A 14,645-nucleotide genomic window follows, 5' to 3' on the forward strand; every position below is an offset into this window, starting at 1 on the left:
CCTGCCTGTCTTTGGACCCACTGCTCTGGACTTGCAACGACCCCGGGCTTGTTCTCCCTGGCATCTTGTGAAGCAGACAGTGAGGCTTCTCTAAAAGGGCAATGAACTTGGGGGTAGCAAAGATCTGGGCCCGACTCCTGCCTCGTTGTTTTCCGGCGTATGTTACGGAGATGGATGCTCATACCTGTGCCCCGGTCCTCCAAGATGGTGTGAGATAATTATGTAAAGCCCTATAATAAAAGTGCGGCTGCCAGGATTCCCCTTCGCTTTTTCTCGCCTCTTGGGCAGGCAGGCCCTTCCAGCGCCTTTTGATCCCCGGTCTCCCCCGTGGGGTGGGGGTTTCCTTCTCCTTTGGTCCCCCTCCCCCCCTGCCTCACACCCCTGCCTGGGGCCGCGCTCGGGCTCGCGCTCGCGCCCGCTCCTCTCCCCGCCCCGCCCTTGGGGCGCGCCCCCAGGCCACAAACGCCTCGGATCGGCCCCCCCCCTCGCTCCCCGCGGCCCCCCCAGCACCCCCCCCCCAGTGGCGGCCCCGCTTCCCGCCCGCCTTGTGCGTCATGACGCCAGCGCCCAACGCGGAAGCCGCTCTCGGCGCGCCTGGTCCAGCCGCGGGCTGTGAGTGAGGAGCGGGCGGGCGGACGGTGGACGCGGCAGACGCGGCGGCGGCGGCTCCTCGGCGGCTGCGGGGCCCCAGTCCGCCCGGGCTCCCGGCGCGGCAGCGGCAGCGGACGCAGGCGGCGGCCGTGGAGAGCGGCAGTGGCGGCGGGGCGCGGGGCCGGCATGCGGCCGGGGCTCCCGGCCGGCGGCGTGTGAGCGAGGGCGGCTCCCCGGCCTCGGCGGCGCGGAGCGGCGCTGGAGGGGACCGAGGCGGCGGCGGCGGCCATGGCGACCCCCGGTAACCTGGTGTCCTCGGTCATCGCGAGCAAGACCAAGACGAAGAAGAAGCACTTCGTCGCGCAGAAAGTGAAGCTGTTCCGAGCCAGCGACCCGCTGCTCAGCGTCCTCATGTGGGGGGTGAACCACTCGGTAAGGCTCCGGCCGCGGGGGCGGCCCCCCTCTCCCAGTCTTCCCTCCGTCCTCCCTCCTCGGCTGCAGGGGGACACTGCCCTCCCCTTCCCTCCCTCCGCCCGGCCCGCGCATCCCGGCCCCTGAGGCGGCTGCAGATAACGGGGCCGGCTGGGCTGCGCCCGCTGCTCCGGGCACACACCCTCCCCTCGGAGGAAATGGGGCTGGGGGCTTCTTGGCTCGGGAGAAGTTAGCGGGCGGCGCTTGGCCACCCCTTTCTCTGTCAACGGGTGCGCCCCCACCCCGCAACCTGAGCTCCGGGGGCGGGAGCGTGCGCCCACCCTGCGGGCACTCCTCCCCAGACAGATGGAGAGCCGGCCAGCCTGGGCGCAGTGTAAGCCTTTCCGAGAGAGGTCGGAGATACCTGTCATTGCGCTGGGTGCGCGCTGGGGTTTCCTTGCGGGAAGGAAACCCTGAAGTCAGGAGCACTGGGCAGCCGCTCGAAAGACGGGGCGCATTTCTTCAGTTAAGGGTAGCACTGTTTAACATAATGCGGCTTTAGGGGGGTGCGAGGGAGAGAGGCATAGAAAAAGACAACATAGGTATGGCAACTGTTTTAAACCCTCCACATCGTCCACCCCCTTCCCAAATTACTTTATCCCTCTGTTGACCCAAGGTATGCTTAGCCAGGCGTTCTCTCTCCCTCTCCCCTTTTCCTCCTTTTTCTCTCTCTTCCTTCTCTCATTTCCTCCTTTTTTGCCCCCTCTCTTGCCCTTCCCCCTTTTTCTTCCCTCCTTTCCTCTTACTCTATGCCCTTCCTCGAATAACTGGACCTAAGTCACGAGTTACAGAAGATCAGCACTTAGGGGTAAGAGTTTTGAGGTAAATGCACCGGGAATACTAGCATCCTCCTTGTTAAATTGTTATCCTTTTAGCACAATGCTTTAATGTCTCACTTAAAGGGGTAGCTGAGAGAGTTGAAGATGCACTGCTGTGGGCTATGCGGACTGCGGTTTGAGGGTCTGAAAGAAGCCTCTTGGTGATTTTAGAGTGTGAAACTCCTGCAGTTTTAATCTACTTAGAGTGGATCGGGAAACATGATAGTAGCTGTTGACAGAGCCAGGCAAGTTTAAATGTCTGAATTTTGTTCCTCATCTAACTGCAGCTAAATAATCATCTGAGGTGGAAAGTGAAAGAAAGCTCTTAAGAGTTTGAATTTGAGTTGGGTTTATACGCATTGCCTTGAGTCTAATTGAAGGAAGAAGTAACATTAGATTAGATTTTTAAAGGACCCCAAATTAGTGAGATTATAACTTGCCTTTTTAAGTCGATGTTAGGGAAAGTTGATTTTATATTCAGGTATAGGTCCTGAAATTATATATATATATATATATATATATATATATATATATATATGTTGAATTGATTTTGTGGAATTTATTGTTAAAGAGGTCATAGTGGGGGTGACTTCTTTTTAAAAGCTGAGGTTTCAAAATACAGGACTAAATCCATTTTAGCCTGACAATTTCTTTTGGTGTTACAAGTGCAAGATGTCATAGCTTAGAACTGAGAATATACCATTACACAAAAACTCTCAGATTTCTTCTTTTTTCTTTGATGAATTTAATTTTCAGGGTGATATGTTTTTAGTGACTGGTCCTTTAATGCTTAATAGTATTATGTTGATGACTGTGTTGGACTGTGAAATTTCTACTCATGAGTTTCTAGAGGCTTCATTTAGACTATATTGTGATTTTGGTTGTTTGTTGATAGATTTCTCTTTGACAGAGGTTCTGTTTTTATGGTTGAGACTGACGTTGTGAATTGGCTTTCAACAGTAAAATAGTAGTAACTTTACTTTGTACTTTTAAGCAATGTCCTATATCTCTGAGAGGGGCCTACAATTGGAAAGCAAGTGTCCTAGAGAAACACTGTAACAATATATGCCAAATGCCTTGTAACTATTTATATTACTTTATATTAGTGTAACTGCTACATTTATTTTGTTGTAAGAAAAATTAGTTTGAAAAAGTTTGAAAAGCTTTGCATTTTCTGACAAGACAATTTAGCTTAAGGCATTTGATTTGGGGATCAGATTATGTGTGGCATAATTGATGTATAGAAAAACTAATTTTAATTATATATTGAGAATCATTAGATATTTGTATCTACTATATAAAATAAAAGATTACTATGAATGCTAACATGTCTTTATGTGTAATATCTTTATTTTGAAAACTTGCAATTGACTTAGGAAGAGTTTTTGTGTTTATTTGGTCTCAGTTTCCTTTTTAACAATGTCAGTCAATTTTCTTTAATTGAATTTCAAAAAGCAAGGTAAAAATAGATGAACTTGTATTTGAATTAGAGTAATTCAACACCCAATTTTATGTGAGTGGACAAACGCATGTATGATATGTTGTATTAAAAGTAACTAGTTTTTATCAAGTTGGATATATATAATTATATAACATGAGAACTAAGTGGCAAAATGTCAACAGAATATATAAAAGAGTAACAATAGCATTGTCAGTACATGAGGGATTGTGACTAAAAGAAAATCAGGAGAAGACAAATGAGTCTATAAGTAGTCCCTTCTCCACTTTTCTGACATAATTGATATTGATAGAAAATGTATTCAATTGAATGGTTTTAATCTGACCCTGTGTTTTAGTCTCCCTGATCATGTTAATTTGGACTGCTAAAGGAAAATGTGTGTTCTTTTTCTGCTGTCATTAGGCATCAAGTTATAGTAAAAACTTTAATATACCTGAGTCTTTATGCTCTCTTTACTAATTAGTTTTGCAATCTTGCAAATGCCTGGGAAAATCCATTGTCTTTATAAATAAGAGGATTGGACGAGATTATTGATAAAGCCATTTTCAGTTCTAAAATTTTTTATATAATTTGGAAGCCTTAGGTATAAAAAATTATACAAGAAGCCATGGAATACAGATCCTAATCTGTCCTGCTATTTTGAAATGTTGCATGGTTACACGCAACTGCAGTATCTTTAAGATAATTTGTAAATCTTTGAACAAAAAATTTAAGGAAATGAAAGAAAAACTTGATAGGGTAGATAGATAACATCTGAGCAGGGAAGTGATCCTGTCTATTGATTTATTCATTCAATTTGAACTGTAAAAGTTAAAATAAAAATTTATTTAAACTTCAGTTAGTAGTGAGAATAAACATGACATTATATTCACTTAGTGTGAAACTGCTTTCTAATTTAAAGTATCCATCAAAGTAAAGACCAATGCCAACTTTCATTTCAAGCATTTTAAGCAGAGAATATAATTAAAAACTTAAAGGAAAAGATAATTTGTGGTATTTGTCTCCTTTAAATTAACTTAAAATGATCTGGAAATTGAACTTTTGAAAATTTATTTTAATACCATGTGAAATGTGTTCAAGACAGGAACTGTCTTAAAAAACAGATTTTAAAATATATTTGTATGCAAGGTAATCTGAAGTACTTAGTAAATGGAATTTTAATGAGATTCTTGGTAATTCAACAAGGAGAAGAAATCCGTTAGGTGGTAGATATTTTGAAATGTTGACATACAACTTTGAACAAATATAAACAGTGACAACATTTAGAAATAATTATACAGGGAATTTTTATTTACTAACATTTGCTTATTTTTTATTGACTAACTTTTCTGCTAGATCTATTACCTTGCATTAGGCACAGTAAAAGTCTGAGCAGAATGTGAAGATTTTATAGCATTATGGTAACCATTCACTGTTGTTTATGAGGAAGAAACTGTGTGAGAGATAAAAGGAAATACACCAAAACACATGGTTATTATAATAAAACATTTGGGCTGACTTAATAAAATCTTAACTGGGATTTGACAAAACAAAATCCTCACATAGAACATTTCTATACTCCATTTCCCCCTACTTTGGAAAAAATGACACTACAAGAGAAGTTCTTAAAATGGATTTAGTTTTTAAAAAATTAAGCAAGGAAAAAAAGAGTATATCCTGGTGTCTTTATTTGCATAGATTTTTCTTCTCTATATTAAAAATACAGAGAAGATGAAAATTGGTGATCTGAAATATTCTATAATAGTAATGACTGCTTTGCAAAGCATTTTATAAATGTTATTTCATTTTGTCTTCATAACAGCACTGGGAAGTAAGTGTTATTATTTTGAGAGGGAGAATAGATGAGGAAACTGAGCACCGCAGAGCTTCAATGACTTGCCCAAAGTCATACAACTAGTGTCTGAGGCTGGATTTGAACTCAACTTTTCCTTTCTCCAAGAGGGATAGTGCTGCATCCACTATATCACCTCCCTGCTATATCCAGAGATTTTATAGAAGGTATTCATATGCTTAGATCAAGAATAATGTACTAAGCATTTTCAGTGAGTTTCAAACCTTCAGTTATTTGTGAAAATTCAGCGAATCAGAATATCCTAACCCAGATCTTTCATTTGATTGATGATTTATAGCATATTGTCATTTTCCTAGCCACTCGCAATGCAAACAAAAAAGGAAACTGATCACTGTCAAAACTGTCCTTAGTTACTTCTCATAGCAGGCATCAGAAGACCTGGCTTCCCCTCTTAGCTTTGCTATTTGGTTACCTATGTGATGGGCCTTGGGCAAATGAGTTTCTTCCTTTCTCTGGCCTCTAGTTCCTTAAACTTTAGCATGAGAGGGCTGAGCTACACGACTTACAAGTTCCTTTTCAGCTTATGATTCTATGAAGTAATCATTAGGAAAAAAATCACCAAATGTCATATGGATTTGGGAATCCTTAGTAAATTTGGGAGAAGACTTGGGAAAAGACTAATGGAGGACATGTGATAGAACATTAACAGTAAGTTCTTATAATGCTTATTAATATGGGAGTGAATGATTTTTCCCTAAGGTATATAGTATACTTAGAGAAATAGATATTAGAGCCTGAAATGAGATGATAACAATTTAACCCAAGGTACTGGAAAGGGCATTGGACTTGGAGTAAGATTACTTGATATGGGTCCTTTCTCTGCCAGTTAGCTATATGATCTTAGGTAAGTTTTAAACTCCTACACACACATACACACATATACACTACCTCACTTTGATCATGATTCTAAAATGGGAAAGGATGTCAGAGACATCTTATTTAATCCTCTTGTTCTACAATCGAAGAGACTAAGACATTCATAAATAGAAATTAAGTGACTTGCCCAAAATCTTAAAGGCACCAAGTATCAGAGGCAGATTTTGATTCCAGAATCTCTTAACCAGTTGCCTCCTTCTGAGAATAACAATGTTTGGAAAAAGGAAAACGACTGGTAAACTTGTGGTATTATGTAAATACTAATTTGATAGAATTTAATATTATTGGAAAATAAAAGCAATTGATCAGAATTAAATTATGGTAATATGAAAAGTGGAACTTGTGCTGAGAAGTAGGGTGGTTAGTAGAAAGAGCCCTGGAAGACGCTAGAATTAAAAGACCTGAGTTAAAACCCCTCCTCTGGTACTTCCTATCTAGTGTGTAAGTCACCAAATCTCAATGGGTGTCAGTTTTATTATCTATAGAATGAAGAGATTGGATATTTTTAGAGGTTCTTCCAGTTCTACATCTATGATTTTATAATTTTATGAAGTTTGGCCCTTATTTGGGCCTCTGTTTTCTCATCTGTAAAATGTGAAGTTTAGATTAGATTTATTCTAAGGTGCCTTCCAATCCTAAAAATCCCTTCATTAATTCATTTAACAGATACTTATTAAACATCTACTGTGTGCCAGGAAACATATTGGATACTGTGAATAAAGACAAAAATGAAATTTTTTATCCTAAAAGGACATCTGGGAAGGGATTTGGAAACTAATTTGATGCCCCTTCCTAACCAGGATCATTAACCCATTGATTTTTGCACTGGCTTAATCTCGACTAAAAAGAGATATAATTTCTGTTGTGAACAATTTTGAAGAAATGGGTAGCTGGCTGGAAGAAGACTATTTAATAAGTCCTTACAAAACACTTGAACTTCGCGGGGGTGGGGGTGGGATGGGGGGGGGAATTTCTTCAGCACATATGTGTATATCAAAATGACTTCTAACCATCAAGACTGTCTTAAAAACCAAACAAACCCAAATCTTAAAAACCAAGAGATTGAATTTGGTTGCAAATCAGGACCCCATTGGGCTGGTATATTTGACATGAAGTTGCATGATTCTCCAACTCACACAGAAAGGAGAAGTGCTACAACAGAAAAAGAAAAGAGGTCTGGGTGCTGCTCTGCTTAATAGATGAGGGAGAACTAGAAAAAAACTCTAGAGTGGGGAAAGGAAGAGGGACCCCTGAGTTGCTGCTCTGTTCACTAGGGGGGAAAAGTATGTAGAAATTGAGCTACTACTAATTCAAATAGCTGGGAAAGGAAGAAAGAATGGAAGGTGGTGTGAGATATTTTCACTATGAATTTCCAGTTATTTCCCATATGGAACTGAAAGCCTATGGACTTTCCCCCATTGGGCTAGGGAAATCAATTGAAGTATAATTGATTTTATTTTTGCTAGTCTTTGTAACCTGTTTTCCCTACTGTGAGTTTGAATTGAACTTTGCATTTCAGACTAAATGTAAGATTTGAGGTTCATTGGTGGATGCTCCCTATCCCCTTCCCTCCAAAGGAGAAAGGTCAATTTTTAAAACAGGAAAGGCCTGCTGTTTTAACAGCTTGCTCAGCCTATAGTTACATGGCTCATAGCTTCCTGTCTTTTTGACACATAGTAAGCACTTAAATGCTTTATCTTTTTTAAGATCTATGGTCCTTTTAGAGGTAATTGGTGTGTGTGAATTGTTACCTACCTTTCTTCCCCCAATCCAGAAATCTAGAAGGTAAAAGAAATATCTATTGATATTTTGCTTATTGGGATCATCTTAAGAGACTTCGAAGATAGAGCTTTAAGATATCCTTACATTTAGGGGGGAAGGATGAGGAAGAGAACCCAAATAGAAACATAAAGGAAGACGTAGTAGTGTGGTAGTAGTCAGGATAGGTATAGCACCAGGGACATAAGGGAGTTTTAACAAAATGAGATAGGTAACTGTGCTACAGAGAGTTAGGAAAGGTAAAGACTGCTGGGAGAAAGTCAGATTTTGTGAAGAAGTCATTCACTGGTGATCTCTGAGAGCATTCTCTGGTGATAGGGGTGAAAAGGGTTAAGGAATCCTTGAGTGATGAGGAAGTGAATAAGTATGCTGTGTGAAGGAAATGAACAGATAGGTGATTTGAAAAAGTTTAGCAGTAAAAGAAAGAGAAAGAAAAGCAATAAGTCACACTTTAGCAGGATTAACAGGAAAGGGCTTTTGTTTGTTTGTTTAGTTAGTTGCTTGGTTTTAGGTTGGGATGATCTTATAGAGTTAGTTGCTACAGTAGTTTCTAATGCATCATCTACAGCAATATGCAAGCTCTGTTCCTGGACTAATACAGTATTCTTCTTGCTTATTTGGTACATCTATTCTCTGTATTCCTGCACAATCAACTTTATAACTTGTGTAGAAAATTATCAAATGCTGTCCGCTTGAATCAGGTTAACTCAGTGATGTCAGCTACATTTGTGAACTATTTTACCTCTACCTCCAAACTTAAAGTTCCATTGTGCATTTGACCACATATATGTGTCTGGCTTAAGTGGACAAAAGTATTGTCACAAAAAGTAGGAGTTAAAGCTGAGAAAACAAGCAAAATATTTGGGAGAAATTTCTATCCTTATAATTCCAGTTCCCATTTTTATAACTCTTAGGGATGATAGCAACAGGAGAGCTTCCAGTCTTAAGATAAGAGTTCTATTCTCAGTATTGTTAGAAGCGCTAAACTAAAACTGAAGTTCTTTCCCCATAAAATATAAATAATAACAACTATCTTTTTTTTTCTAATGTTTTTCTTCTCTCCTTTTTAAGAACTGTGTTTAAGAAGAGAAATATTGTTTGGACCTACTGTTTTTCCCCTTTCACCTGGAGAAGAAACATTCTCTGTTTTTAATACACACACACACACACACACACACACAAAGAAATTACAGAACTATATGATTCATTATTGAGAAATGCTGTGGGGAACTTAAAAACAGCATTTTATTATCCACAAGTAGGTCTTTTAAACTCATTAAAACTAGCAAACGTTTCATTCACCTGTGGGCTTACACAGTCTATTTAACATACCTATAAATTATAAAACAAGGGAAGTTAATTTATTTTTAGAGTATTCAGCATACAAAAAATGAAATTACTAAAAATTGTTACTTTTTACAGAGTTTAAATTAGTCAGACCACTACTGCAGCTGGCATTCTTAAGTAGTATAAATTAATTAAATATCTAGGACTTTTCTTGTCTCTTTCTTCCCTCATTTTACTTTTTTTCTTTTTAACTCATCTTTAACACCTTTATAAGTATGTGGATTCCACTAATCCATTAGTTTCAGATACCATATGTTGATTCACTATTTCTTCATCATTCATAGTTCTCACTGATCTACTTAGATTGTTAATTCAGAACAGCAAAAAGATTCCATCATTGTTATCAGTTCATAGTTTTAAAATGACTTAGAAAGTTATTAATTTTTGCTTTCAAATATGTATAGCTTAACTACTTATTTCAATAAACTTAAATAACGTATGGTACCCATTTTGTAGCTGTACATTTTAAAATAATTCACAATATGGTTTTGCTCCATTGTAGAACTGTATGGGATCATTTGGAGATGGTATGTGTATGTGTGTATTTATGTTCTTTCAGAGGACCTGGGTTCATATTTCACTTCTGTGTGACTTAATTTGTAGTTCATTTCCTTATTTATAAAATGAGGGAATTGGTTTAGATGTCTGAGTTCCTTTCTAACTCTAGCTTGATGTTTCTAATTTTCCTAAAATATGTCACTTTATAGTTATCAATTTTATTTTTGTTGGCTTTTGTTTTGTTTTTATTGTAAATCTGCATTTCAGTCATATAAGGAACTCCTATTTGAAAATTTCCTTCTATTGATTTATAACTCATCATCTCTGAGAAATGACTTGTCCATGATCATATTGCTTGCATATTTGTCAGAAGTGAGATTCGAAACTGGATTTTCCTGATTCAGGATAGGTTCTATCCCTTGCCATGTTACTGCATGGTACTTATGTTGACTCTTTTAGAAATAAGTTTAGGTAATGTGTTTTGCACAAAGCACATGGTATGTTCGAAGAGTAACAGCAAAATAATGTTCAAGAGGATCATCCTAAAGTAGAGATTTCTGATTTGGTAGGTTATCTCTCACAGTTTAATTTGTATAATTCTGTAAGTTAGAGTTCAGAGATGAAGTGTTGAATGTAGGGAACATCAAGGAGGCCAGTTCACTTGGTTCCAGTGTATATTTGAGGCAGAGAGATGAGCAGAGGAAGGTATGAGAATCTGGAAAGAGAGGAAAAAACTAGATTATAAAGGGTTTGAAATGCTATACAGAAGATTTTATTTTGAATCCTAGACAAAATAGGGAGCCATGGAGATGATTGAATGGAGGAAGTTCGAATGTAGTGACATAATCAGATTTCCTTTACAGTAAGATCAGTTTGACACTTGAGTTTGGAGGATAGATTGGATGAAGGAGACCAACCATAACTTTTGCTGAAATCCAGGCAAGAACTATTGATTTCCTGAACCATAGCGGGGGCAGTGGCAGAGGAGAAAAGAGCGGCTATATGAGAGATATTGTGATGGTAGAATTAACAGGAGAAGAACTATTTGCTGGACAAATAGATCTGAAGAATATTTCCATAGATATGATCACTGAAACCATGGGAGTACACGAAATCACCCAACAAAATAATATAGGGGAAGAAAAGAAGAGGGCTCAGAACAGAGCTTTGGATGGGGAGAGAGAAAATACACTCACAGCTATTGGATGTGACCTGAATTAGCAAAGAAGATTGAGAAGGGATGGCTGACACACAAGCAGAGAACTAAGCCTGGAAGGAGTAGTGTAACAACTTAGGGAGAAGACAATATGAAGGGAGAAAAGGTGATGGGCCTTCAAGAAAGCTGCAGGGAGGAAAGAAGGATGAAGTTTGAGAAAAGGCTATACATTTGGCAATTGAGAGAGCTCTAGGAATTTTGGAGAGCAGCTTCAGTTGAATGATGAGATCTGAAGTCAGACTATAAATAATTGAGAGAATGAGAGAAAGGAAGTGGAAGCATCAAATGTAGATAGTTTGCATAAGGAAATTAGTCCCACAAGGGAGGGGAAATATGGGATGATAGCTAGTAGGGACAAAAAACAATTAGCATGGATAGACAGATCAAGTAAGGGTTTTTTAGATTGGGGAGGCTTGGGCATGTTTTGTAGATAGTGTGGATGTAGCCAATAGACAGAGAGACTGAAGAGAAAGAACAGAGTTGGAATGATAGTTTACTGGTGAAGATAGGATGGAATGGGACTACTTGTGCAAGTAAATCTATGCTCCTTGTCAAGGAGAAGGACCATCCTCCTCATTATTTGAGACAGAGTAAAGATTTCTGGAAGATGAGTTTGAGAAGAGGAAGTGCTTGGTGAATGACCTCATTTTTTTTTTTTTTTTTTTTTTTTTAGTGTAATATAAGGCTGTGTTCTTAGCTGTGATGGTTTGGGCTTGCAAGACAGAGGGAGAAGTGGAATGACAACAGAATATGAATAGATAAGGGAATATCAATGTTTCTTTATTTGAATATGTTGTAATTTTGGATAATTTTAACCAGGAATTTTTTTTCATTTATATCAAGCCTAAATCTTTCATCTATTTCTCTTAGTTTTGCCCTCTGGTCCTATTCAGAACAATTTTAGTTTGAAGAATGTAATTTATAGGTCAGAGAACACTTCCACTGGATTAATAAAATAGTTTTTATTTGTCTTTTGCATCTTACTTGTTCCATAATAAAACTATTATTATTCTCTGAGATGTCAAGTTCTATACTTTTGGAAAGCATTCACATTATTAAATTTTCAGTAATAATGTATTGCCCTTTTTTGTCATGTATCTCCATAAAAAGAGCATTCAGATATTATAGTAGTTAAGAATTTGCCTTCTACTATCCTTTCTTATCTAAATCCCAATGATGTTGTGCTATAATGAGAAGTACATATGTGCTATCCTAGAGGAACAAGATGATTTTAGTTAACCCATATGGGGTTCATTCAACCATTTTTGGTGCCATACTATAATCACTGAAACATTTTTGTTCCAGTGAACTCATCATACGATATCTGTACATTTTCATTTGTCTTTGTCTTATGAAGCAGTTAAGATAAATTAACAAGAGTTTAAATATTAAGTAATAAGAGACTGTCAATGGAAATGTCAAAAAACTGATGAAAAGGCATAACTCTGACTAATTGACAGGTATTATTTATTGGAGTAGGGAAGAAGACTGAAGAGTGGGAAGTCACTGAGCTTCTGAACTTCAGAGTTATCAGGAAATGGTTAGATCACTTGCAGAAATAAGGAAGTGGAGGAAGAGGCTCTGGTTTTAGTGAGAAGATCATTTTAGGTTTGAATCTTTTATTTTGAAGAGACTGATACATGCAGTTAGAAATGGCTATTGAGACCTGGAACTGAGGGGCCAGAGTATGGGAGATCAGAATTGGAGTTAAAGAGTTGGACATTTGCTATACACAGTGGTGATTGTAAAGGGTAGAGGTGTTATGAACATCATTCTTATATTCTCTGGAAAGGAGAAGAACATCTCTTTCATATTCTGTGCCATCACTTTTGAATATTCTTCACTAGATTGTTTGGAATTGTAAGATCTGTATTTGAATGCCAGCTCTGCCTTTGCTTGTTTGAACATAGGCAGGTAATCTCTCCAGATATCAAAGTCTCTCATCTGTAGTATCAGTGGGTTACATTAAAAGACTTCTAAGGTCCCTTCCAACTATAAAACTGTGATCCCAATTCTGAAACAAAGGTTTTGTAACCAATTTTCTGATGAAAGCATATTGTTACATACCATATTAAATGATACAACTAATGTGAAAGTCTGATAGGAGGGGACTATGTACATCTTTGAAACATTTACTTTGTCCATTGTTTATGGTTACCTTGTTTTAAGTCATAGCATTTTGTAGCTTGAATAGCCTTCTGTGATATAGTCTGCATATCTGTCAAACAATTGTGCTGTAGCAAAAATTGCTTCAAAAATGAGTAGGTCTGTAGGAATGGACTTAGAATCAAATGTGTAAAGAAGACCATTTTAGGTAGAACTTTATTTTGGTGTGGGATTCAGAGCTACATTGAGGCATTTTTTGGTACATATAAAGAGACACTTTAAAAAAGTACCTCTGCTGGGTTTTTTTTCCTTTAAAATTTGGTAGAGTTAGACATATTTTTGGAAATTTGTTTGTTCCTGCCGTACTTTTATTACTTTTAAATGAAAATATTTATGTCTGCTCCTTATAAAGCACTGTGTTTTATAAGCTGAAGGGGATACAAAGATAGACAAGACACAGTCACTACAGTCAAGAAATTTATAATCTAGCAAATAAGGTGACAACTATTCACATGGCTAGAGTATAAAACCTAATGTAGGTGTGAGATATATTTACAGCATTCTATGAATGTTCAGAGAGAAAGGTACAGGAATGTGAGTAGGAAATTTGGAGCATGGAAAACACTGGCAGTTGTTGACCTTGGTGTTTGACAGGGTGATATCTTGATTTTCGAATGATTTGGATTAAAATAAGCTAGAGTTACACAAAGTCATCAGCCTCTCTCTGACTTCCACAATCATCAGAATCCAGTGTCAAGACAAAAGTCAACATGACTGTGACCTGGTATGCAGTGGATGAGCAGGGCATCTTCAATTTCTGACCAAGCTCTAAGCACTTCTTCATGGCCATTGGAACAAATTGTTCTCACCCACCCATGTTGGGGGAGATTTTCACATGCTTGGGTTGTTGTTCACCTTTACCCAAAATATTGGTAAAGATGTTCTTGACAGGGGCAACAGAAAGAGAAGAGGAAAGATGCTATAAACCATATTTTTTAAAAATTTGGCCTAGAAATGGCCTATAACATGAAATACCATGATAAATGTTTTTAAATATTTCATATGGAAAATATCTGTGCAGCTTTTTTCTTCTGAGAGGTCAAAATTTTGCTAGTTCATGAGAACACATTCTTTATTTAGATTATTTTTTTTTTCCTTTCAGCAGGAATAACTGAATGACTTTTAGGTATCTTTATAATATAATTAAAAGTCTTCATTTTTATAATCATTTTAAACTATTTTTTATGTTATAAAAACTTACAAGTTCTCATTCATTAATCAGTGTAACACTGACTTCTTAGCATTTTGGAAAGACTCTAAGAAAAAACAAAAAGAGCCATAATCCTCTATGAAGAATCTCTGAAGAGAATTTGCTGGTAGTTCAGAGCTATTCAGCTATATTTTTCTTCCCTTTTATATGGAAGGGTTTTATTGTGATAGAAGTAATTACAGTTGTCAGTTTTTACGAGGTTCAAATTAGTGGTTATTTAAAATGAAAAAGAATTTAAAAGTTAGTTTCTTCTTTACCCACTGAATAACTCATAGTGGAAGTGCAAGGTATGTAGTTTTCTCCTTCATTGTGACATTGGATCCAGGAAATTTGGACTGTCTAAAATGTCTCCACTTTATAGG

General features: G+C 38.0%; 1 protein-coding gene across 1 annotated transcript in view; it reads left to right on the forward strand.

Moving 5' to 3' along the window:
- The first annotated feature begins 852 nt into the window (after window positions 1-852).
- Window positions 853-14,645, forward strand: part of PIP4K2A (phosphatidylinositol-5-phosphate 4-kinase type 2 alpha) — a 202,040-nt gene continuing 188,247 nt past the window's right edge. Inside the window, exon 1 of the mRNA XM_023505089.2 lies at window positions 853-1,023. Coding sequence (XP_023360857.1) covers window positions 880-1,023 — 144 coding nt within the window. The 5' untranslated portion in view covers window positions 853-879. The remainder of the gene's footprint in view (window positions 1,024-14,645) is intronic.

The sequence above is a fragment of the Sarcophilus harrisii genome, chromosome 5 (assembly GCF_902635505.1).
Source record: "Sarcophilus harrisii chromosome 5, mSarHar1.11, whole genome shotgun sequence".
NCBI classification, from domain to species: Eukaryota; Metazoa; Chordata; class Mammalia; order Dasyuromorphia; family Dasyuridae; genus Sarcophilus; species Sarcophilus harrisii.